The 26,294-nt window shown below is 47.7% G+C and overlaps 2 protein-coding genes across 2 annotated transcripts; one reads left to right on the top strand and one right to left on the bottom strand.

The window, feature by feature from the left end:
* Nucleotides 1-18,176: 18,176 nt before the first annotated feature.
* Nucleotides 18,177-18,941, bottom strand: LOC125529880 (uncharacterized). Its single transcript, XM_048694303.2, has one exon. It carries the CDS (start codon nucleotides 18,720-18,722, stop codon nucleotides 18,177-18,179), a length of 546 nt encoding a protein of 181 aa, XP_048550260.1. The 5' UTR covers nucleotides 18,723-18,941.
* A 445-nt stretch (nucleotides 18,942-19,386) lies between these two features.
* Nucleotides 19,387-25,169, top strand: LOC147972174 (uncharacterized). The gene is made up of 5 exons (XM_087524252.1): nucleotides 19,387-20,239; nucleotides 23,012-23,258; nucleotides 23,939-24,057; nucleotides 24,190-24,578; nucleotides 24,675-25,169. The coding sequence occupies exons 1-5, from the start codon at nucleotides 19,387-19,389 to the stop codon at nucleotides 25,167-25,169; spliced, it is 2,103 nt and encodes a 700-aa protein (XP_087380378.1).
* Nucleotides 25,170-26,294: the final 1,125 nt, after the last annotated feature.

Here is a 26,294-nt window from a genome sequence, read left to right as displayed (position 1 = left end):
CAAGGGGAGGAAAGCTAATAGCAGTGTCTTGAGTTGCAACCAGTCCCAACTTATCCCATGTCTCTGTATCAATAGAGGTGTCTTGAATTTTGTCTTCTGGCTCCTCCGCCATCTCACCCATCACCACGTCTTGACCAGCCGAGGCCGCACCAGGGCCAGCCACCTCCTTCTGGGGTGCCGCAGTCGAAGATTTAGCCACTTTCGCACCATTGGCGGCGTCCTTGGGGGGGGGGAACCCGCAGATGACCCAGGCTTGGCCGGCCCGCCTTTGCCTTGCTGGCCCTATGGAGGGGGAGCGGAGGGGCCCGCCCCAGGAGCCCCACCGCCGTCTCCCAGACGCCGCGGCATCCGCTCCAGCTCCACTTTGATCTGGTACCCTTCATGATTAAACCACACCTCAACTGTGCCATTAAGTTTTGCCGGAGTCTTGCAGGCGAGTCTCATCCTCACGGGTCCCAACTTAATGAGTGAGAGCTCGTCGACCACGATCGGACGCCCTAACATCTTGAACGCCTCCTTGATGCGCTCTATCTTACGGTGTTTCTCAGGGATCCCGTGGAGCCGCACCCAAGCTTCTGGCATCACCAACGGGGGAATCACCTCTTGCACCACATCACGCACCCTAGCAGTGATATCATTGATAGAAAGGAACAATTTGCCACTAGTCCGAGCCATATGGAGGAGATCTGCAGAAGGAAACACCACCATAAAATCATCCTCTCCCACTTGAGTGACATGCCAGTCCCAGTCCCCCGTGACCATATGCTTGAGTTCTTGATTGAGGACCCGCATGTTCAGACGGCCCGGCTCAGCAGAGAGGATAGCAGCATTGCCAGTAGATAGCTGCCGCGGCTCCTCGGGGTCCTCCTCCTCTTTGAACTGTAGGCAGAAGAAACCTTCCCCTGAAATCGCGCTTCACATAATCTGCAAGCACGGCTGCCGACCCCTTGTCGGGCAGTGCGCAGAAGCATGTCCTTCTTCTTTGCACAGCACACACAAGGGCAAGAACGTGCACTTAGACTGGAAATGTCCAAGTCTCCCGCACTTGAAGCATTCCACGCCCGGTGCCTCCGGCGCATCCTCCACCGGAATGGGTGCGCTCGCCGTGCCCTTCGAGCCAGGGGGCACGTCACCGCCAGAGGTTCGGCAGCCGCCCTTGATCTCTTGGCCAGAGGATCCCCGTGGCCGCCACCACAGTTGGGGTGTTCCATCGGCTTGCGCTTGAGCTCCCATCGACGCGCCATCTCCTTCTTCTTTTTTTCTCTCTCTTGCTGCTGGATCCACCATGGGGGAGGAGGACCCCAATCCCCCTCACGCCCTTCTTCCTCTTGGAAACGCTTAGATCTGCCACCTTGCTTCGCACGCATCGCCTTCTTCGCCTTCTCCCGCAGGTCGCGCTCACGCCGCCGCTCCCCATCCAAGTCCGAGGCCTCCATAGGCCGCTTCTCCGCTCGCCGGCCGCTCATCACCGCCGCCGCGAATGAAATGTCGAGAGGAGGGGGGGAGTGGGGCGAATGGATCTGGCGAGGTGAGCTAGGCGCCGTACCTCTTTTTTGGATGCGGGAAACCCTAATGAGGGGTCGAGGCAACCGCGTCGCAACCATAAATAGGTACCAGAAGTGGGCCGAGGCCGAGACAGGCCTGGCCGGACCGTCCAGCCCACTAGGAGCCAGGCCCCCTCCCCCTGGCGACTTTTCGGGCCCCACCTGGAGAGACACGGCAGCGCCAATCGGCCCAGTCGCAGACTCACGGCCCACCATCCTAGTCTCGGGCCCAGGCCCAGTGAAGCTAACCCTAGCCAGTGAAGAGCCGACCACCACCGCCTGCGCCGCCGCCGCCACCGGGCTAGCTGCCGACCGCGTCGGCAAGCGCGACCACTCTGCCTCCGAGGCCACCGGAGCGGCAAGCGCAGCCACCACCCGTGACCTAATCTCCCGCGCGGCAACACCAGGAGACACCGAGCCCCTGGCCGGGTTCTGCGAGGGTTGCCAGGCACGGACGGCGACGGCGCGCGGCCCCCGGCCGCCCGGAGCGAAGCGGCGACGCCCCACGGTGGCGCCACTCCCCTCGGCGTGCGCGAAGGCGACGAAATCATGGATCGACGGCCCCGCAGGACCTGGCCGGCCAGCCTCCTCTACCAGGTCCACGTCGCCCTCGTTCTCCAACTCAGCATCTGCCAACGCCGAAAACCTGCCGCCGACAGCCGCCACCGCCGAACCCGACTCAGTTGCCAGCTACGCCCGGGCCAAAGGGGAGCCAGCGCCGCGTCTGACCACCTCCGAGCCCTCGCTAGCCGGAGCCCTGGGCGACCGGGGCGAGGCGCCCGCGCCGTCGCCAGAAGGAGCGCCTAACTGTCTTTTTTTCGAAAAGGGGGGTTGCCCCGGCCTCTGCATCGGAAAGATGCATACGTCCATCTTATTAACCAAATAAAAGATCCAACAAGTTCCAAAGTCTCCAACTGGAAAAACTGAAAAGATAGCTCACATAGAGCCAAAAATAGGCTAGATACACAGACTAGCCAAGAAAAGATGCCACAACCGGCTGGCTAAAGATAGATAGGTAAACTAATTGCCTATCCTATTACATGACCACCATCCAAACCGGTTGAAGATATCCTGAGCTACCATCTCCCAACGGACAGATCCAGTAACCAAATGCTCCCTGGCCTCCATCGGAGTGAGTAGCGACCACGACCGGATCACTGCCGTGGCTCGAAAAATAACCTGCAAAAAGTGAATACGTGATATTCTGTTAAAAACCAAATTATTTCTGCAATTCCAGATAGTACACAACAAAGCGCAAACTCCAACGCGAATATGTCTCCCTAAGTCAGACTCAATTCCATTAAGCCATGTTCCAAATAACGTGTTGACAGAATTCGGTGGAGTAATATTAAACGCAATGTGAACCGTCCGCCAAAGGACTTTGGCCAACGGGCAATCAAAAAGAGGTGTTTAATCGTTTCATCCCGATCACAGAAACTACACCTGGTAGTTCCTGTCCAATTACGCTTTATCAAGTTGTCCTTTGTTAAAATAACTTGTTTATGAACAAACCACATAAACACTTTTATTTTTAAAGGAACCTTGATAGCCCAAACATGCTTGGAGGTAGGAATGGAGCTCGAATTAATAACGTCAATATACATTGATTTAACTGTGAATACTCCAGACCTAGTCAGCTTCCAGCGTAATTCATCGGGTTGTTGAGAAAGTTGAACCTCCATCAGTCTCCTAACTAGACGGAGCCATTCTTCCCAACGATTGCCCGCTAGCGACCGTCTGAACTGAATATTAAGGGGGATAGATTAAAATACCGTTGCAACGAACACCTCACGCCGTTGAACAATACGATATAAAGACGGATATTGAATGGCCAAGGGTGTCTCTCCGAGCCACGTATCCTCCCAGAAACGCGTACTAGCATCGTTGCCAACAATAAACTTTGTCCTGTTAAACAGGGATTGTTTGACTTTCATCAGTCCTTTCCAGAAAGGCGAGTCGGTCGGCCTGACTGCAACTGGGACAAAGTTTTTGTCTGTATGTACTTGCTGCGAAGGATTTGCGCCCACGTGGCATCAGTCTCTGTTGACAGCTTCCACATCCACTTACTGAGAAGGCATCTGTTCTTAACTTCAAGATTCTCAATACCAAGACCCCCTTGGTCTTTCGGTCTACAGATGATATCCCATTTAGCTAGCCGGTATTTTCTTTTGAGTTCATCACCCTGCCAGAAGAAACGCGGTCGATAGAAGTCTAGTCTTTTCCTAACACCAACTGGGACTTCAAAGAACACTAAGAGAAACATAGGCATACTCGTGAGCACCAAATTTATCAGAATTAATCGGCCTCCGTATGACATGAGCTTGCCCTTTCAGCAACTCAGTTTCTTCTCGAACCGGTCTTCAATGCACTTCCATTCTCTGTTTGTCAGCTTGCGATGGTGGATTGGTATACCTAGGTAAGAGAAAGGTAGATCCCCCAACTCGCACCCAAACAATTGCCTATAAGCCTCCTGTTCTTCTTTGGCTCTACCAAAGCAGAACAACTCGCTCTTATGAAAGTTAATCTTTAATCCGGTCAATTGTTCGAAAAGGCATAACACCAGCTTCATATTTCTCGCCTTGGCCAAGTCATGCTCCATAAAGATGATTGTATCATCCGCGTACTGAAGGATGAATACACCTCCATCAACAAGATGAGGTACCAAGCCACCTACTTGGCCATTCTCCTTAGCCCTTCCTATCAAAATTGCTAACATATCAACCATAATGTTAAACAGGATAAGGGACATCGGATCTCCTTGTCGTAGGCCTTTATGTGTCTGGAAGTAATGACCAATATCATCATTCACTTTAATTCCCACACCCCCTTTTTGCGTAAATGATTCAACCTGGCGACGCCAGGCTTCATTGAAACCTTTCATACGCAATGCCTGTTGGAGGAATGGCCATTTGACCTTGTCGTACGCTTTCTCGAAATCCACTTTAAAAATTACGCCATCTAATTTTTTCGAATGGATTTCATGAAGCGTTTCATGAAGGACGATCACCCCTTCAAGGATGTTTCTGTCCGGCATGAAAGCAGTTTGGGATTGCTGCATCACAGAATGCGCAATCTATGTGCGCCTATTAGTCCCGACCTTGGTGAAGATTTTGAAACTAACATTGAGAAGGCAGATCGGCCTGAACTGCTCAATTCTCACAGCATCCGTTTTCTTAGGAAGCAGTGTGATAGTTCCAAAATTCAAGTGAAATAAATGAATCCGTCCAAAGAACAGGTCATGAAATATAGGCAGCAAATCCCCCTTAATAATGTGCCAGCACTTTTTATAAAACTCGACCGGGAATCCATCCGGCCCAGAAGCCTTACTGTTTTTTATTTATGCAATAGCACCCTTGCTCGTCTCGATTTCTTCCGATCCCGAAACCTGTCCTGCTGCTGCTGCTTTGTGTGACTTTGCGTAGCTTTCCTTCTCGATCCTGTGTGCACTAGCTTAGCTTTGCCGGCTGGTGGTGCTATTCAACACGGCCTGCAGCCATGCAACAGAGAGGTTGTTGGTTGGGTGTGCTCCCCCTGCGCGTCACTGTGGCGACAACCACTTCAACAGCGGAAACACGTACGGCGGACTTTTGAGATTTGTAGGTCCCTGAAATGGAGACGACAGCAAATACTAGTGGTGCGCGCAGAACTCCTTTATTTTTTTATTACCAAAAGAAGGAGAAAACATGGTGCAGATCAGCTGCTAGCTCAATTATTGTAGGCCCCCTTTGATTTGTGTGAAACGCACGAGCTAGACAGCCTCAGTTTAGTTAATTCTACAGGGATTAGATACTCTGCATCCCTTTGAGAACTTGCTGCTCATCCCTTTGAGCAGAAGGATTTGCTACATAGCCCTTTTTATTCCCTTGGTTACAATTTTATGGGACTGCTATACATAAGTTGCTGAAAATTTACTCTGAATAAGTCAATCTTCTCAGCCATTAGCTTAAGATCCAGCGGCCGACTTTTTTTGTTCTTCCTCCGGCTTTTTTCTGTTGGAAATTCACATTCAGGATTGATTACATCAAATCACACGAACACACGCACACGAAAAACTGATAGGCAAAGGCCCTTGTCGTGCTCTCTTTTCTCTCTTTATTTCTTTTCTTGTTTTTCTCAACTCGATACAATACTTGCAGCTTGCTGTGTTCATATACACACAACCAGCCGACCCACAACTTCCTAGACGTACACGAATCCACCTCTAAACCTAGCCGCGTACAGACTCCTAGACATCAATCATACTGTCCTATACGACTAGAACATGGACTCTCACGCACGGAGTACTACTTAAACTAATCAACCGGCAAGCTTAATCACTATTACTAATCCTAACCAAACAGAACTAGCACGCTACACTAGCTTAATTAACCAGCATGGCACACAAATTTGTTTGGATTAAGCTAACTTTTTCTTTCCGTTCCTCTTTCCACAAACTCAACCTACCCAAATTACATATTCAGTCAACCTACATAGAGCTATTGTGAATTTTTATACGAGTGTGGTTTGTTGACCCCCGGGCTTCATGTGGTCAGGAATTTTCAAAAATCATATTTGTAGATTTCAGAAAAAAAATAAAGAAAAAAATCTCACGTGTAAATGCAGAAGGATCAACATGTCCATAAGTTTTATTAATGAATTTCTTTATTTGGCTCTCCTATTTGTAAGGAACTTGTGCTGTGAAAATAAATAAATGGATCACTATAGGCCACATGTTTCTTTTTTCTGTAGCTCTCAAATGAACATATTTGTCATTAAATTTGGCATGTGTACTTATCATCTATATATTTGTGAATAAGTCTATACCTGGATATTTTGAACTCCAATATGCGGTTTCCTGCCTCTCCTGCTGACCTTCGCCGCTATCGCTTCCGCATCCCCTCCTTTCGCAGATCCCCTCCTCCTCCACCTCTCTCCCTCCCCTTCGCGGTGGTTGTCGCCATGGATCGTTCGCGTGGGTCGTCCAGCGAGGCGATCTCTGGCCAGAAGCGGCGGCGGGAGGACGCGGGCGATGGGGCCGCCGATCTGGATCTCGAGGCTTCCCTTCGCTCCAAGCTCGAGGCCGAGCAGGCGGCTCGTCTCCATGCGGCCCGCGAACGCGAGGCTTGGTCGTCGGGGCCGGCGGGGCTCCAGGGAGACGGGCGGGCTGGGGCTCCGACGCCGGCTGCGGCCGGATCTGGATCTGAGGCCCCTGGATCGGGCGGATCTGGGACCGATCCATGGGAGGCCGCGGTGGCGGCCGGTGGCTCTGGCCTTGTGGCCCGTCCTCCCCCTCCTCCCTTGCATGGCCCTGGTCCCATGGCTCGCGGGGGCGGCCGTGCTCCGTCCTCGTCTTCTGGATTTGGCGGGCGTTCGTTGGGACGTGGGGGCGGCCGCTCCGGCGGCTCTGGCCGCCAGTTCCCGTCGTCGGACCCGGGCTCGTCCTCTGGTGCTCTGGGCGATGGTATCCTTCCCCCCCTCCTCCTCCCCTTCCATCTCGCCCTCCTCCTCCGTCTAGCCAACCACCTAACCCTAACCTCACCTGCTTCGCTTGCCACCAACCTGGGCACTTCCAGTCGCGCTGCTTTAATCCCTCCTTCTGCTTGATCTGTCGTGAGGATGGACATCTCACTGTGAACTGCAACAACCGCCGTAAACCTGCGTCGTTTGTTTACTTTGGCCAAGGGCTCCCTGGATGTTCTTTCTTCGCGCTGGACTGTGAGGTCCCACAAGTCGCAGTGGCCCCTGCTCTCTCTAATGCAGCCATTATCTCGGTCAAAGACCACAAGATCTCTCCCCAAACCCTCCAGGATGAACTGCAGCTGTGGGATGAAGGAGGGTGGGACTGGCAGATCCGACAGCTCTCTGACTTCGATTTTGCAGTGGTCTTTCCTTCTAAAAGCAGTCTCAAGATGATCTCTTCTTGCACAAGCTTCACCCTCCCTCTGAATCAACTGGTCGTTTCAGTTAAAGCTGCTGCCAATGGGGCAAAGCCTATATCCCCTCTCTCTGAGATCTAGGTGTTGGTTGATGATATCCCTCCTTCCCTCCGCTCTACCAAATTTGTCATGGCATTTGGCGTTCTCATTGGTAAACCATGTAGATCAGGATTCCTTGGCTGTTCTTGGACCAGTGCGTCTCAAGATCTGGGCGGTTGACCCCTTGTGTGTTCATGGTAGTGTCGATGTGTTCCCTGCTACGGATGGATTCAGGCTCCGGGTGCGCGTGGAGGGGGCTGCTTCTTCCCGTTCCCCACCACCGCCCCCTCCTCCCGCTGCTGATCGTCATGCTGGGGATGCTGATAATGTTGGCAACCTTAGCGGGGGGTCGCTTCCTCACTTTACTACGTCTGAGTGGGATGGCATGGGCTCAGAAAGTCGCGAGCTTTTCAAGGAGAATGCCCCTAAGAACGGGAATGGTGGGAAGGATCAGCTGGAGTCCGCGCCTGTTCAGTCTGCTCCTATCGCTCCGCCTGCGGGTACCCCTATGTCGGGAGTCTGTTCCAACCTCCCTGCTCGACCGGGCTCCCCGTCTCTCTCAGGCATTGAAGACCTCCCTGCCTCCCCGCGTCGTGTGGCGTCGGTCCCTACCTCCAAGCGCAAATCCTCTGTCCGCAAGTTCTCTGCTCGAAGTCGGGCCTCCTCGGGGACGAAGCTCTCCGCAGCGGGTCTGTGTCACCGTCTTGACGGTGATATGGGTGATGTGGTGGGCTTGTCCTCTCCGGCTGCGGTGCGGTCCTCTCCGATCCGGTCCCCATCCTCTACGGCTCGCAAGAGTGGCCGGTTCCGGGACAGTGGCATGAGGGTGGTCGACAAGGTGGCCCGACGCGCGGCGGCTTGGGACCTTCCCGCTTCAGGTATTCCTCCTTCCCCTGCACAGTTGGTTCATGTTTCTTCCTCACCTACTAGGCTTGTCCTACCTACCCTCTCGGATGATCACCTGACTAAGGTACTCGCGGACGCGGGTATTGCTCTAGATCACAACCATGGCTCTCCCTCCTCTCCGATTGCTATCATTAGGGCTAATGAAGTGGCCCAGGCGGCCTTGGCTAAGGCTAAGGAAGTGGCCGCAACACCTTCTTCCCCTCCAGTCGTGGCTGGTGGGTGCTCGGAGGCGGTGGCCGCTGTTGGTGGGGCTGGGACCCAAGTAAAAATAGGGGCTTCTAAACGGGCTAAATCCTGCTTGGCCCCTTGCAGGTCTAGTTTGCGCATCAAAAACCTTTCTTATAAATGAAAGCCCTCTTCTGGAACATCAGAGGTTTCGGCGCTCGGGGACGCCGAGACCAAATAAAAGACTTGGTCAGGGGGGACAATATTGACTTGATAGGCTTGATTGAAACCTTTAAATCCTCCTTTTCTCCTCATCAGCTTTCCTCTATCGCGGGGGCGGATCGGTTTGACTGGAACTTCCTGCCCTCCTCGGGCCATTCTGGTGGCATTCTGCTAGGTTCGAAACGGGATGTTTTTGATTTTGTTGCTTTTGATCATGGTATCTTTGGGCCAGCACTGTGCTTTTCCATCGACAGCTTAACTCTCTCTGGGAATTTATGGTGGTGTATGGCCCCGCCGACCACGCCCTCTCTCCCATTTTTCTGGACGAAATCTCCAATAAAATAGAAGCTTGTTCGCTCCCCTTGGTGATTGGTGGTGATTTTAACTTGCTTCGCACCCCTGCGGACAAGAATACTAGTAATTTCTCGTGGGCTCTGGCTGACGCCTTCAATGACTTCATAAGTTCTTGCGCCCTGCGTGAGATCCCTAGGGTGGGATCTAGGTACACTTGGACCAACCACCAGCCTTCTCCTATTCGCTCTGTCCTAGACCTCGTTCTTGTTTGCTCAAATTGGGATTCTCTTTTCCCGCTCGCGACACTTAAATCTAAGGCCATTGTGGGCTCGGATCATGCCCCTCTTATTCTTGATGCTGGAATTCACTCTACTTCCTCCCCCTCTAGATTTCAGTTTGACGCCTCTTGGCTCCTTATTGAGGGTTTCTGTGACCTCCTGGGCTCCAAAATTAATACGATTCTTTCTGTCCCTCATCGTTCTTTTGGACCCATGGATGATTGGCATAACTGTTCGGCTTTGCTTCGCAAATTCCTTCATGGATGGTCCCGGAACTACGCGGCACAGGAGCGCAGGGAGAAGGCCGTTCTTTTGTCCCAGATTGAGGCCCTTGATGCTCGGGCGGATGCCTCTGGCCTTTTTGACTCTGACTGGTCCCTCCGGTTCTCCCTTGAACGTGCGTTGATGCACCTGCATCGGCTTAATGAGATTTATTGGCGCCAGAGGGGCGCCACCAATTGGCTACTTAAAGGGGATTCCCTCTCTGCCTATTTCTTTGCGATTGTGAATGGGAGACGGCGCAGATGTCTAATGGATAGCCTAATCATAGATGGGGTTCTTACTTCCGACCAGGGCATCATACTTAACCACGTGGTCTCTTTCTTTTCTTCCCTTCTCTCCGCCAAGCCTGATCAGGGTTTCAGGCTTGCTGCTAACTTCTGGTACCAGGGAACTTTGGTCTCTCAGGAGGAAAATTCGGACTTGATGATTCCCTATTCTGAAGAGGAAATTTTGTCTGCTATCACGAAGGCTAACCCTAATTCTGCCTCTGGCCCGGATGGGTTTTCTATCCCCTTCTTTAAAAAGTTTTGGCCTATTCTTAAAAATCTTATTTGCCAAGTGATTCAAGGGTACTGCCTGGGCACAGTTGATATTCCCAAGTTTAAGGGTGCTGACTTAATTTCCCAGTTTAGACCTATCGCGCTCATTAATAACTTTGCCAAGTTCCCTGCCAAGTGTCTGGCCACTCGCCTCACCCCGGTGGCCCACCACACCCTATCTCATACTCAGTCGGCTTTTATCAAGGGGCGCTTCATTCTGGACGGAGTTCTCTGCCTCCACGAAATCATTCATGATATTCACAAATCTGGGAACAAGGCAGTTATACTCAAATTAGATTTTGAAAAGGCCTACGATTCGGTTAGTTGGGGTTTCCTGAGACAAGTCCTACTTGCAAAAGGGTTTGACAGTGGGGTGGTACACCGTATCATGCAGTTGGTTATGGGGGGGCACACTGCTGTTAATGTTAATGGGCATATTAGTAACTTCTTTAAAAATTCTAGGGGCTTGCAGCAAGGCGACCCGGCCTCGCCCATTCTTTTTAACTTCGTTGCGGACGCCTTTTCTAATATCCTTTCTAGAGCAGCGGAGGCCGGTCATATTTCCCCTGTTAGTTCCCACCTCATCCCGGAAGGAATCACGCATCTTCAGTATGCTGACGATACTATTATCTTGGTGGAACTTAATGATCTTTGCATTGCCAATCTCAAGTTTCTCCTCCTCTGTTTCGAAGCTCTCTCGGGGCTCAAGATTAATTTCTCTAAAAGCAAAGTTATTGTCACGGGTGTGTCTTACGTCGAAGCTCAAAGGGTGGCACGCCTATTAAATTGCTCTTTGGGCTCCTTTCCTATTAAGTATTTGGGCTTGCCTATTACTTCTGACAAGCTGTATGCCAAGGACTTTGCTCCTGTGGTGACCAAGGTCGGTAATCGTGTGATGCCCTGGAGGGGCAGATATAACACTCAGGCGGGCAAAGTGGCCTTAATTAATGCCTGTCTCTCCTCCCTCCCTATGTTCTTGATGGGGTTCTACCTTCTGTCTATGGGTACTCATGCTGGTTTTGACAAACACAGAGGGGCCTTCTACTGGAACGCGGCTGATAACAAGCAGAAGTATCGCTTGGTTAAATGGGACACCATATGTAAGCCCAAAATCCTTGGGGGGCTGGGCATCATTAACACTCTGGTTATGAACAAATGTCTGATCATTAAATGGTGGTGGAAGATCATGAACAATCCCCAAGACAAACCTTTGTGGTTCTCCATCTTAAAGGAGAAATACTTCCCTTCCTGTAGCCCAATGTTTGCCCGAGCTTCTGGGGCATCTCAATTTTGGCGCGATCTTGTTAAACTTCGGCCTACCTTTCAAGGCCTAGTCAAATATGTTGTTGGCAATGGAAAATCTACTAGGTTTTGGCTCGACTGGTGGTGTGGGGCCTCTCCGCTGGCCTCTACTTTCCCTGTTTTATTCTCCTACTGTCCAAACCCTGAGATCTCTATCTCGGAGCTTGCATCGAATTACTGGGACCTTCAGCTGTGCCGCTCCCTCTCTCCTGCAGAGTTGGAAGACTGGCAGCGTCTTGCTACCCTCTTCCCTTCGCTCTCGGAGGAGGAAGACACAGTTGTGTGGCCCCATTCTGCTTCTGGCTGCTTCTCGGTTAAATCCTTGTATAGCAAACTTATTGAGGGATCAACTACCTCTAAATTTAAGTGGATATGGAAAGCTCGTATTCCCCCTAAGATTAGAGTGTTTCTCTGGCAAGCCTCTCGTGGGCATCTTCCTACGGGTGACCAAATTCGTAAACGCAATGGTCCGGGGTCTGACAGATGTGCTCTATGTGGGACGAGAGAAGATACTCCTCATATTTTTTTAACTGCGTCCTGGCTAAGCTCTTTTGGTGTTGTATCAGATCTTGGTTGCATGTCTCCTGGGCTCCGACCTCCTTTGCGGACTTACGAGCCTTGGCTAATTCTTTGGTTGGGGCCCAAAGGAGATTGTTTTGGGTCGGCTTTGCTGCCATGTGTTGGTCGTTATGGACGACAAGGAACAAATTTACTATCGAACATGTTTTTCCTGCTAATTTAAGACTTGTATATTCCTGCAGCAGTGGAGATTATTGACTAAGGAGGAGGACAAGGATGCATTTGACGCCATGTTGGCCAAGATCCGATATTCTGCTATCTCCATCCTGCCAAACCTAGCGGACCCATAGACGTTGCTGCGTTGCTTCGTTATCTTATCCTCTTCCGGCCTGCGTGCCGTGTACTGGCCTGGGAGCCATGTACTTAGACATTCCTCTTCGTGTTTTGGCTTGATACCCTGTTATTCCTGTGCTGGTTGTCTGAACCCTTGTTAACTCTGCCTGATGGCTTTATCTATAAAGTCGGGCTGTGGCCTTTTATCTAAAAAAAATATGCGTTTTACATTTTTTTTTAGAATCACAATCCATTTTATTTTCACAGCACAAGGTCCCTTGCAAATATAGTTGAATGCCTCCAAATATCATATTCAGCAGGGAGGTTGTTGGTTGGAGTGGTCGAGGGGGCGTGCTCCCCGTGCACGTCACTGTGGCGACAAGCACATCAAAAACGGAAAGATGTATGGCGAGCTTTTGATATTTGTAGGTCCCTGAAGTTGAGACGGCAGCAATTAGTGGTGCGCACAGAACTCCTTTATTATTACCAAAAAAAGGAGAAAAATGGTGCAGATCGGCTGCTAGCTCAATTATTGAAAGGAAATAAGAAATAGCTTAGGCCCCTCTTTGATTTGAGTGTGAAACGCTCGAGCTAGACAATCGCACTTAAGCCAATTCTACAGGAACTAGACACTCTGCATTCTTTTGTTGAGAACTTGCTATAATTTGGAGAACTTTCTGTTTATCCCTTTGAGTAGAAGGATTTGCTACATTATTCTTTTTATTCCTTGCTTATACTTTTATGTGAATTTTTTATATGAGTGTGGTTCGTTTGACCCCCGGGCTTCATGGGGTCAGGAATTTTCAAAAAACATATATGTAGATTTCAGAAAAAATTGAATAAAAAAATCTCACATGTATATGTAGACCGACCAACATGTCCATAAGTTCTGTTAATGAATTTCTTTACTTGGCTCTCATATTTGTAACGGATCTTGTGCCGTGAAAATAAACAAATGGATCACTACATGACACATATTTGTAATTTTTTGTAGCTCTCAAACGAACATATTTGTCATTAAATTTACATGTGTACTTACCATCAATATATTTGTGAATAAGTCTATACCTGGATATTTTGAACTCTGATATGCGTTTTACAATCGTTTTTTTAGAATCACAATCCATTTTATTTTCACAGCACAATGTCCCTTGCACATATAGTTGAATGTCTCCAAAAAAGTTAATATTCAACTTCCAGAGCCTTTAACATTTGAAAGCATGTCACAATAGGTTAAAAAATATAATATAATATTCATTCATGTGGTTTTGAAGCCTCCAAAAAGTTAATACTCAACTGCGAGAGCCTTTAACATATGAAAGCATGACACAGTAGGTTAAAAATACAATATAATATTCATTCCTGTGGTTTGGAAGCCTCCAAATAATTAATATTCAACTGTCAGAGCCTTTAACATATGAAAGCATGTCACAATAGGTTAAAAATATAATATAATATTCATTCCTATGGTTTTGAAACTCATTTTTTTGGGGGTCGTTCCCCTCCGTTCCTTTTGATGAGTGTATTAAAATTTATAGAAACATAACATCTACAATACCAAATCAATATCTTTATGAAATATATTTTCAAATTTTATTTATACAATATTGTACATCTACAGTTAATTTGGGCATTCATTTACTTACTACTGCAGAATAATGTCAATTGATGGTGGCAGTCCATTCCCTAGGACTAGTTCAAACTTTTTGCAAAAAAAAATGCAGTTGTATTGAGTTTTCAGCGAACCCTACGTTTTCGTTGTCAACACACTTCAAATTCTTTCACACGATAGACTGGTTTTTGCGGCTCGCTCCTGTGTCGCTCGAGGGTGACACTGGGGGTGCCACAACCCTAGCCGCCATGCACCCCGTCTGCCACCAGTTCGTCGCTGGCGGAGGCAAAGGCCGGCTCCGAAAACCAGTCGGGCGCAGCTATCATCTCCCTCTTCCTCTCCAAAATCTCATGGATCTGATGACCACCGCTGGTGCTGATGCATCCTACTCCTGGCCTTGCGCGACTGCCTTGCCTATGTTTTCGCTCCAAGTGAGGCGACCGGAGGTCCGCCACCTCATCGATCTTCCCTAACACTACCTACCCACCGTCGTGCTTGCACTGGGCCTCCGTCTGTGGCGTGCTGCACTTGGCTCCTGCGGTGTTGCCAACAACTTGTGGGCCAATCCATTGCTGCTTTAACGGAGGCATGGGCTAACATTCCACGGGTGTAGTGGCCAGTCGCCGGCGCTAGTCCACAGCTTGGTGGTGGCAATCTAGATCCAGTCGGCCTGATGGTGGTGACTACAAACTGTACTGCAGTGACTTCTTATGACTCCACGACGGCGGTGGTCATCAAAAGGTTTTCGGAAAGGTTCATCTCTCATGATCCGCTAGTTGACTTCGAAGCTGGGGTACAAATTATGGACGACGGCTTGAAGCAGAAGGATGGTTGTGTGGTGGCGGCGGTCGCATCGCAAGTAGCAGTTGGGATCATGGAAAAGTGGTGATGACAACATATGAGTGACTTCTATGGTGGTCCTACTCGAGCACCTGATCTCGAGTTTCGAGGTGAGATCCTAGGTCAGACCTGAGTAGTTATACCTGGCAATGGTGATGTTTCCTTACATCATTACCTTGTTGAAGGCATTTGCTTGGATTTGAGCCGTGGAGATCGAGGACGTAGATCTCATCACCGTGACACCACATGTTCTCTACGTCGTCAAGCCAGCACCGTGGGTGACTAAGACCTGGAGCTCACCGTGTCGTCAAGATGGTGCCGTGGTGTCACCCGCCGTTGGTCTCATCAAGTTGGCGACGCTAAAGATGACAACGCAAAACTCAATGTCAACCCTTCGACATCCACTTTGTCACTCCGGATGCCACTATAGTTGAGGTCAACACTGAATCGCTGCCCGATGCAGCCCGCCATCTAACACGATGGCCACACTCTGTCATCATCACCTGGAGAGACGACACCCCGTCATGCTATCACTATGAAGACCATGTTCCGCTTGCCCGGAGATGACGCCGTGCCTCCGCTCGCGTCCATGTTAATAGAAGCCAAAGTTGATGAAGTTGAAGAACATGGGGAGAGGATTTGTGACACGTAGTTTAGCATCTGATTTTTAATCTTTCATATCTTTTGAACAAAAAGTTCAAATTAAACTATGTTTGATATTCGTGTTTCTCGTGATGTGGGTTTTCAAATAACATTCATTTTGAATACGTTTTTCGCGGAACATTTCGAATATGTTTTGACGAGTTTATAAAAATTATGTTACATTTTAACTTTTGAAACTTAGTACGAGCGACCGAAAAAAATACAAATTTAGTATTTTGGACCGACAAAATAATCGCTTAAAGTTTCAGCTCTTAACTTGATACGACCGACTGAGAAAATTGCAAGTTTCAGATGCAAAATTGTAAGGATCGAACTACTTTGCAACACCCGCACGCAACACGTAGCTGACATCATCAACACCCATTGCTATGGTAACATCGATGCCATTGCCAAGGACTCTTTATACTGTCTACTTCGCCACCGACATGAAGTTCGACGAGGGTAAGGTGTTGCCTGCGACGCCATCAACCCAAAGTACATCTCAGGACAGCGGCACACCATGTCTGCGCCTGGGAAAACTACGTCACACGGAGGTGGCCATCTCTCGCTCAAGAAGGACAATGCCCTGCCATGACACCACACATGTCATGTTCACCGGAGGCTGGGGTCCAGGAAGTTGACATGACCCAAAGACGAGGCGCGATGGTGGGACAAGGCGACATGGCTTCACAGATACCACTTCTCCACGGGACTTTGAGGCGGCGGCCTTGTCTTAGCGGACTGCCGTAGGCTCAGCGTCCAGTCGAGACGAGGTACCAACCACACCGGCAATGTGAAAGGAAACTTGGAAAATAAATCTATAGTAAATAATTTGGCATGTGGAGTTATAGCACTATAGGAATGTGGAAGTGGAAAGCAATACTAAAGAGGCAAGAAATGCCAGCAGTGGGATACGAAATGGAGAAAGTAATCCATTTAGGCCACAAAAGACACAATTGCCCAAGGTGTAGATTGGCTCTGTACGATCCCGAAATTCCTGTGTCTCTTTCAATTAAGTGGTAGCAGCTGGTGATTGGTTAGCCTAAATTTTTGTTCTTTCAAAAAGGATGATTACCCTGGCCTCTGCATCCAAAGATGCACACAGCCATCTTTATTAAATTACTCAACATAGTCTGACTAAACAAATGCACATGGATACTGGTTAGCTCAAATGCCTGAAGGAAATCAAACCAAAGCGAATGGCTTTTCTTCTTGGCAGTTTCCTTGTGCTTGATGACAGATTGTGAATGTACGCGCACGCCGGAGAGTTTGCTGCTCGCCGATCCCGTGTGTGTCTCACTTAGTTAAATCATAGAGGTTAATTAATTATTTGTCTCCTCGCGCATCTTTCTTCTAACCCTTCTCCGTTCAAACGCAGAACCAATGGCGCGATAGATGCGTGCATGGGTGGAAGCTTCAGAGATCTTTTCTCATGGCGTCAATGGCGTGAAACTTGTGAGGCAACAGCGGAGACATGGTGTGACACAAGTGCTTCCTTTCCCGGGAGAAAATAAAAGGGTGGTGCACAAGTCCAACATTGACAGGACTTTATGAGGATTGAGGTGGAGGATGGGGGAGCGTTTCTGCAGCCGTTGAAGAATCGGCAAGATATTTTTCTGTTAAAGTCGTGTATGAATGTGGTGGCTGGCATCGTGATTCTTACTTCAATGGGTTCGTTCATTGGTCTTCCTCCACTTAGCAATTGCTCGATTATACCAGTTGTCAGTGTGTACTTAGCTTGGAAGGAAAGAGACTCGATTGCAAATGAAATGCATTCTTTAATTACCCTTCTCTTGGTTAGGACTGAGAAAAGCATGTTCTCGTGAGGGTGAAAACAAGTGCTTGGTTGAAATATGAGCCGAGTTGGAACTAGGGCTGGCTCACTCCATATACAGGACATGGCTCGAATAAATGTAGATGGTATGGTATTTGCAGTGTACATAATATAAAATAATATAAAATAAATTGTTATACAAACACATTCACATGAAACAATAATCAAAGATACCTAGTGTGTAGTCCTTGGAGACCATGTTCAAATCTAAAACGATATGTGCAAATAGATAGATAAAAATCTAGCCATGCAAATGCACATATCACTCTACTAGTTTTGTTAAATATTTGAAAAAAATAGAACTAGGGGTTTCCCCGGCCTTAAACTGAGGCCTTTAAGGTTTTAAAACTAGAGTTTAAGCAAAAAAAACTAGGTTGTTCGATGCAGGGTCACAAGTGACCAAACAAAGTGTCGCAGTGCTTGCAAAGCAAAGTCAACATAACCACAACAAGCAGAAGATACAACTTCCAGAGAAATGGAAGTTTTGGCGACTTGTAGAGAAAGAAAAACACTAGCAAGCAATGATAGGCTCCAGTAAGAGAGAGGCGATGACGTCGCTAGGTAGTCTATGGACCTGAATGTAATTTTGTTACTTTTGATGCTCCCAATAGGGCCATGACAGTTGATGAATAGATCAAAATTTGTTCCTGCAAAAAAAATGAAATTTCGCCCAATCATAGCAGCACTGCATACATATACACAGTGCTTGTGAGGCACGGGTGAGCGGGGGCAACAATAGATGGGAACGGTGGGGGAGACTGAGGATCTTAGTTGCTAACAAAATTGTTCAAAATTAAATGACCAGAAGATCATTGTGTGCTAAGTATCAGCTTTTACTCATATTGATATCTACAAAAAATTCTATCCAGTGGATACCCGGCTCGAGATACATGCATGTGGAAACAAGACCCTAGAATCCATTATTCAGCCGCTGCCGAAACCTCCTGATGAACATATCGGCAGCCATGTCAATCTCCTCCTCCCTGTTGAACTCCAAACCCTCAAACTCTCGGTTGCTCCTGATCACATCCATGACCGAGAGCTCATCGCCGTCTTCTTGATCGCATGCATCCAGTAGCACATCATCATCATCAGTGTAACAACAGTTATTGCGGTCGTCATTGAAGAGCGGATGCAGTGTCCTGTCAGCTGGGCAGCCACCATGACCTTCCTCTTGAGTTAACATCGCTAACTGCTGAGAGAGATTGCCTGCCAGTGCCAAGTCACCCCCATGGACGATCACCGGTCTCTTCTCGATGGTTCGCAGCGTGAGAGGCTTGTGGCAGTCCACTCTATTCCGGTCAGCCACAATGCGCGTGTGGATCTTGTGAGAAACCACGGCGGCAGCGGCCATCCTGCAACGCTGGAGCGAGGCGAGGACGAGGAGCCTGGTGGTCTTGCTCTTGCACATCGCTGCCGCTTTCTTCAGGATCTCTGTAGTCTTTCCAATCTTCATCTTTGTTGCCGATATAAGTGGCCGATCAGCTGCTTATGAAGGGCAGCAAGTAAGGAGCTGTGTGTTAGAAGATATTGTGTAGAGATAGGAAAGCTGTTTAACTTGTATCTCTTTCTATCTCTTCTTCTGTTTTATCTCTCTCAACCTCCTGTAACAGTCACGATCGATCTTCTCTCGATCGTTCTTGTAAGCCACGGCATATAGCATATATATACAACCGCGGCCTGAGAAAAGGGTTCAACGCTTCCATAAACCTTTTACATGGTAACAAAGCCTCTTCCTCGATAGATTGGATAGAGATCGCATCTAGCTACCAGGCGACCGCAGCCATGTCCACCACCACCGCATCCATGACACCCAACACCATGGGTGCGCTCACCACCTCCTCCTCCTCCATGTTTGCATCATCATCCACCTCCAACTCCACCACCTCCTTCCTCGGATCACCGCTGCAAGAGAAGCCGACGAGGGGCAACTTCCTGCTCTGGAAGGCCATCGTCCTACCACAGATCAAGAGCGCGCAGATGGAACATCATCTTGACGCGAAGAGCCCGGCACCGCCGGCCACCCTCACCATCACCAAGGACGGCAAAGAAGAACATGTACTGAACTTTGGGAGATCCCTCTCTGGTTTGCACAGCAGCAACAGCTCCAAGGCTACTTGATGGGCTCCCTCTCCCGCGACATCCTTGCACAAGTCGCCACGCTGCAGACGCCGGCTGAAGTCTGGCGCGCCATCCACAACATGTTCGCCGCCCAGAGCCAAGCACAAGCTATCAACACCCGCATCGAGCTTACGAATCTTCAAAAAGGTAACATGACTATGGCTGAATATCTTGAAAAGATTAAGAGCCTCATAGATGAAGTTGCCTGCACTGCTGCCGCGCTCTCCGATCCGGAGATCGTGTCCAAGATCTTGGCCGGGCTGGACATGGACTACAATCCAGTAGTCTCGGCCCTTGCAGCTCGGGTGGAGCCGATCACCGTCCAGGAGCTATATAGCCAGCTCCTGAGCTTCGACGCCCGCCTCAGCCTCCTTCATGGCGCCAGCTTCCGTCAATCCTCCGCCAACGCCGTCTCGCGTGGCCGCGGCTGTGGGCGTGGTCACCACGCGCAACGCGGCGGTGGGCGTGGGCGCGGCAACTCCCAGGACAACGGCTACAACAACAACTACAGCAACGCCGGAGGCGGCAACTACAACAATTCTGGCAATAGATCAGGGGGTGGTGGCTTCAACAACAACACTAGCCGCCGCTCCTCCTCTTCCTCTCGTGGTCGCCCTCGCTGCCAACTCTGCAAGAAGGCCGTCCATGAGGTTATGGACTGCTGGCACCGCTTTGATGAGGACTACGTTCCTGATGCTAAACATGTTGATGCAACCATGCGTGAGCAAGGAGGAGATGGCGTGTGGTATGTTGATTCCGGCGCCACGGACCATGTCACAAGTGAGCTAGAGCAGATCGCTCTCCGTGAAAAATATCATGGCAATGATCAGATTCACACCGCAAGCGGTGGAGGTATGGATATCCAACACATTGGTCAAGCTTTTATTAATTCACCTATGCTTAAACATGATCTAGTTCTGAAAGATGTTCTTCATGTTCCTCAAGCCGACAAAAACCTTGCTTCTATGTCTCGTTTAGCCACTGATAATAATGTCTTCTTTGAAACTCACCCTCGTTACTTTTTTATAAAGGATCGGGCAACGAGGGAACTTCTACACCACGGTAGATGCATTGGAGGCCTCTACCCCATCACATCCGGAGCACTTAGTCGCAAGCGTCGTCAGGTCTACTCCGTCATCAAGCCCTCTTTGGCAAGGTGGCATCAACGATTAGGACATCCTTCCTCAGTCATTGTTAAGCAAGTTATCAATAAAGGCAATCTTTCCTTGTCTCATAGTCCTCTTGGTGATTCAGTTTGTGAAGCTTGTCAATGTGCCAAGAGTCACCAACTTCCCTATCCTAGATCAAGTAGTGTTTCTCATGCTCCTTTAGAGCTTATTTTCAATGATGTATGGGGCCATGCCCGTGATTCTTTTGGACGAAAGAAATATTATGTCAGTTTCATTGATGACTATAGCAAGTTTACTTGGATTTACTTATTCAAGTATAAATCTGAAGTTTTTTCCATATTCCAAGAGTTTCAAAAACTTGTTGAAAGACAGTTTGCCAGAAAAATTTTGACAGTCCAAAGTGATTGGGGAGGGGAGTATGAGAAGCTCAACTCCTTCTTTCGCCATATTGGTATTGCACACCATGTGTCTTGTCCTCATACTCATCAACAGAATTGCTCTGCAGAGAGAAAACATCGTCATATTGTTGAAGTTGGTTTATCTTTACTTGCTCATGCTTCCATGCCTCTCAAATATTGGGATGAAGCTTTCATCACTGCCACATATCTTATTAATCGTTTGCCTAGTAAAGTCATTGCCAATTCTACTCCTTTGGAACATCTCTATAATCAAGAACCAGATTATAATTCTCTCAAAACTTTTGGTTGTGCATGCTACCCCAATCTTCGTCCTTACAATCATCATAAACTTGAGTTTCGTTCAACTCAATGTGTTTTTCTTGTCTATAGTAATCTTCACAAAGGCTATAAATGTCTAGAAGTTGCTAGTGGACGTATCACTAGTAGAAAAAGGGTCAAACGTGAAGCACATTAGTGCCGGTTTGAATTTGAGCCGGCACTAATGGTACCATTAGTGCCGGTTCGAACGGCTATGCATTAATGCCGGTTCGTGTTGAACCTTTAGTACCGGTTCGTGCCACGAACCGGTACTAAAGGGGTGATGGCAGGCTGGCGTCAGGCCGGGGCCCCACGATCACCTTTAGTACCGGTTCGTGCCACGAACCGGTACTAAAGGGCTAACCTTTAGTACCGGTTTGTGCCACGAACCGGTACTAAAGGGGTCTGACCTATAGTACCGGTTTGTGACACAAACCGGCACTATAGGGCAATTTTCAAACTCTACCCCCCCCCTGTGTCACCATTTCAGTTCTGAAAAAATCAAAAGAAAATGATAAAAACTTCAAAAAATAAAATCCTTCGAGAGGTAGTTATATTACTACATCTACTAGTTAGGAAAATTTGAAAACTTAAATTTGGACATGTTTTGCAAAAAGTGTAGGGAAAATGTAAAACGGCTATAACTTTTGCATACGATGTCGGAAAAAACGTATAATATATCAAAAAATTTAGCACGAAAATCCGCATCCGATGGAGACCGCCTACGGCCTGTTTGCAATTTTTTAGAATCCTCAAATTTGAAAAGGAAAAAAAGATATGGTCAAATTTAAGTTTTTTTAAAAAAAATTGTTAAATCTGGTCAAACTACTTATTCAAGAAGTATTAATGTTACTACATAATTATTCAAGAATATTAGTGTTACTAAATAATTATTTCAATTTTTTGAATTTTGGTTAAATTTGGTCAAACTATGGTCAAACTGTGGTCAAACTATGGTCAAACTGTGGTCAAACTGTGGTCAAACTATGGTCAAACTTATTCAAGAAATATTAGTGTTACTAAATAATTACTGTTTTTTAGAATAATAGTTTCAAACTCAAACAGTGAAATGTGTGACTTCATGCTCAAGCTAAACTCCTGAGGGTTAATAGGATTGGTATCTTACTATTGTCAGGAAAACAACAAGTGCAGACTTGGAAATGAAGGAGAATAGAACCCAAAAGTTAAGCGTGCTTGGGCTGGAGTAATGAGAGGGATGGGTGACCGGTCAGGAAGTTAGATGATTTGGAATGAGTGATCAACACTTGAGCAGTTAAGAGAGGTGATTAGAGACTAAATCACCAAATAATTCAGAAAAATTAAAAATAAAAAAAATCTAAATTTTTTTAAAAAAAAATTCAAAAAAAAAATTTTTAGTACCGGTTGGTAACACCAACCGGTACTAAAGGTCCCCCATACCAGGGCGCGAGCTCACGCCACGTGGTGGCACTTTAGCGCCGGTTCGTGCCGAACCGGTACTAAAGGGGGGGCCTTTAGTGCCCACCAATTAGTGTCAGTTATGGAACCGGCACTAAAGGCCCTTATGAACCGGTTTTAAAGCTCCGTTTTCTACTAGTGTATCTATATTTCTCGAGATGTTGTTTTTGATGAAAATCTCTTTCCATTCGGCAAGCTTCATCCAAATGCAGGAGCTCTCCTCCGTGCTGAAACATCCCTTCTTCCAGATCACGGGGGTGATTTAAATAATGTTGACCTTGTGAAAAATTCCAATGAAAATTGTGATTCTGCAGATTTTGGTCGTCATTTTATGTGTACAGATCAGGACAAGACAGGCACGGGATCCCATGTTGATCCTGCTGGCAGCGGCGCTGGATCCCAAGCCGATCCTCGCGTCAGCGCATCTGTCCCTGGCGGCGCGCGATCCCAGGAGGCTCGCTCTCCTCTGCATGCGTCTCGAGCACGGGTGGCCGACCAGGTGGACCCCGCCTGTCTCGCTCCGCGGTTGGACGAGGCCGCCAGCCCAGGCGCGGGTGCATGCGCGCGCGTGGCCGACAGCCCCACCAGGTGGAGCCCGCTAGTCCAGGCGTGGGCGAGCGCCTATCATCGCAGGGCGCGGGCGAGCACTTATCGCCGCACGGCACGGACGAGCGCTTATCAACGCGGGCGAGTGCGTCCCTATCACCGAGCGCCGCTTGTCCGTAGGATGATGTGGCAGCTGCAGCTGGCGACAGGGGGACAGGCACAGCAGCCGGTGCAGAATCTTTTTTGGATGTGGCGCTGGGATCGTCTGTTGATCATTCTGCGCCTACATCAGCAGCTCTATCTCCGGCTCCTCGTCGTCACACCAGGTCATAGTCAGGTATCGTCAAAAATAAAGAGTATAAGGATGGTACGGTACGGTATGACAGAGGCAAACGTGTTTTTCTTAGTACTGTTGGTGAACCAAATAATTTGCATGATGCTCTAGCACATAAAGATTGGAAGGAGGCTATGGATAAAGAATATGATGCACTCATGAAAAATAGAACTTGGCACTTAGTACCTTCAAAGCAAGGTAGCAATGTTATAGACTGCAAATGGGTATATAAGATAAAAAGGAAATCTGATGGAAGTATAGACAGATACAAGGCTAGATTGGCTGCCAAAGGTTTTAAGCATAGATTTGGTATTGATTATGAAGATACTTTTAGTCATGTTGTTAAGGCAGCTACTATTCGACTTGTATTATCTATTGCTATTTCCAGAGGATGGAGTTTGCGGCAGCTAGATATTCAGAACGCGTTTCTTCATGGTGTTCTTGAGGAAGAAGTGTTCATGCGGCAGCCACCTGGATATGAGAATCGAAGCACACCACATTATGTCTGTAAGTTGGATAAAGCTTTGTATGGTCTGAAACAAGCCCCAAGAGCTTGGTACTCAAGATTGAGCATGTAGTTGCAACAACTTGGATTTACACCATCCAAAGCTGATACTTCATTGTTCTTTTATCATAAAGACAAGATCACTATATTTGTACTTGTTTATGTTGATGATATAATTGTTGCAAGCTCAAGTTCAGATGCTACCACTTGTTTGCTCAAAGATCTCAAATTGGAATTTGCTCTCAAGGACTTGGGTGATCTTCACTACTTTCTTGGCATAGAGGTCAAACGAGTCAAAGATGGTATTCTTCTTACGCAGGAAAAGTACACTGCTGATATACTCAAGAGAGTAGGGCTACACAATTGTAAACCTATGAGTACACCAATTTTCACTTCTGAAAAACTTACACTTGAGAGTGGGAAAGCACTTGGATCAGAAGATGCAACAAATTATAGAAGTGTTGTGGGTGCTTTACAATATCTGACTCTTACACGTCCTGATATTTCTTACTCTGTGAATAAGGTATGTCAGTATTTACATGCACCTAGAACAACTCATTGGACTGCAGTTAAGAGGATTTTAAGGTATCTTAAGTTTTGTGGAGGACTTGGACTTCAGATTACCAAGTCTCCATCTCTGCTTGTTACTGCTTATTCTAATGCAGACTGGGTAGGGTGTGCTGATGATAGAAGGTCTACAAGTGGTTTTGCTGTGTTTCTGGGAACTAATCTCATGTCATGGAGTGCAAGAAAACAGGCTACTGTCTCAAGGTCAAGTACAGAGGCTGAGTATATAGCTTTGGCAAATGCTACAGCAGAAGTAATGTGGATACAGACATTGCTCTATGAACTTGGAATTAAGGCTCCACAAGCTGCTAGATTATGGTGTGATAATATTGGAGCAACTTATCTTTCAGCTAATCCTGTTTTTCATGCACGCACCAAACGTATTGAAGTTGATTTCCACTTTGTCAGAGAAAGAGTAGCTCGAAAGCTACTTGATATTCGGTTTATACCTACTGGGGATCAACTTGCTGATGGCTTCACAAAACCTCTCACTATGAGGAGGTTGGATGAGTTCAAGTACAATCTTAACCTTGCACAAGTTTCCTGAGGTTTAGATTGAGGGTGAGTGTTAGAAGATATTGTGTAGAGATAGGAAAGCTGTTTAACTTGTATCTCTTTCTATCTTTTCTTCTGTTTTATCTCTCTCAACCTCCTGTAACAGTCACGATCGATCTCCTCTCGATCGTTCTTGTAAGCCACGGCATATAGCATATATATACAACCGCGGCCCGAGCAAAGGGTTCAACGCTCCTTAAACCTTTTACACTGTGATGCCTCACGCTTGAAAAAAAATAAAGAAATGGTGTAGGTTACTGGGATCCAGAGACGAGAGTAGCTGGCTTGAAACGAGGCATGGGCTTTGTTCTGATGCTCCAATGGTGTATTTGTAGTAGGAAGCTGGGGATGCAACTCGCTGTGTAATCAACTACCCTTGCTCATGTCACCATCAAACTTTTGGTACCTCGCGTGATAAAGCATATGTTGGAGAAAAGAATTCGACATGTGGAGTGAGCACTATAAGAATGTTGGCAGTGGAACTAAGCAAGGAACTTATGGCCAAGTATATATATTCAATTTAAATGAGGTCACAAAGGGCGCCTGTCCCAGGGCTAGGATTCGTTCTTTTGGGTTGGGGTCCCAAATTGCCTTTAATCAAGTTGTAAAGCTCATGATCGATGGCTTAACAAAATGTTTTCTCCAAAGCAACGAGACCGGACAGCTTTCCTCAGCGGCCTCCGGCCCGGCCGTGTGATTCATGCCCAAAATTCCAAAGGTTGCAGTTAGCGTGTCTCTGCTTTTTGTTCTTTTCTCCGCTGCTTTGTGTTGCTGTAGGTGAGATCCGCATAGCTTTGCCTCTCCTCCATGCTGTTTGCTGCTCGCTCGTCTACCTGTACAAAGTAGAAGCGATCTCTGTGATAGATCCAAGGGAGCTTCCATTTTTCTTCCATTTCTCCGTCAAAACTCAAAAGTCACAACACCATTACGGAGTTGAAGTCCTGGGAATATGATGGTCTCACATGGTATTTGCTTGTCGTGCACTAACAACGGTATCTGCTTTGCCCGCTCTACTGAGTGCGTATATGTAGTCTCACACAATACGTGGAGTATGTAGTCCCATGCATATATAGGTTTTTTGTACAAGAGATGGTACATCTACGGACAACTTTTACAT

Source organism: Triticum urartu, chromosome 5A (assembly GCF_056163025.1).
Source record: "Triticum urartu cultivar PI428250 chromosome 5A, HENAU_Tu73, whole genome shotgun sequence".
NCBI lineage: Eukaryota > Viridiplantae > Streptophyta > Magnoliopsida > Poales > Poaceae > Triticum > Triticum urartu.
This window is presented reverse-complemented; position numbering and strand designations above follow the sequence as displayed.

Bases quoted from the DNA above. Each gene is read 5' to 3' on its own strand.
- LOC125529880 (XM_048694303.2), bottom strand. From the start codon at position 18,722: ATGAAGATTGGAAAGACTACAGAGATCCTGAAGAAAGCGGCAGCGATG.
- LOC147972174 (XM_087524252.1), top strand. From the start codon at position 19,387: ATGGGCTCCCTCTCCCGCGACATCCTTGCACAAGTCGCCACGCTGCAG. The intron at 24,058-24,189 runs GTAAGTTGGATA...TTTATCATAAAG, and splicing joins AAGCACACCACATTATGTCT to ACAAGATCACTATATTTGTA. The intron at 24,579-24,674 runs GTATGTCAGTAT...CTTGGACTTCAG, and splicing joins TTTCTTACTCTGTGAATAAG to ATTACCAAGTCTCCATCTCT.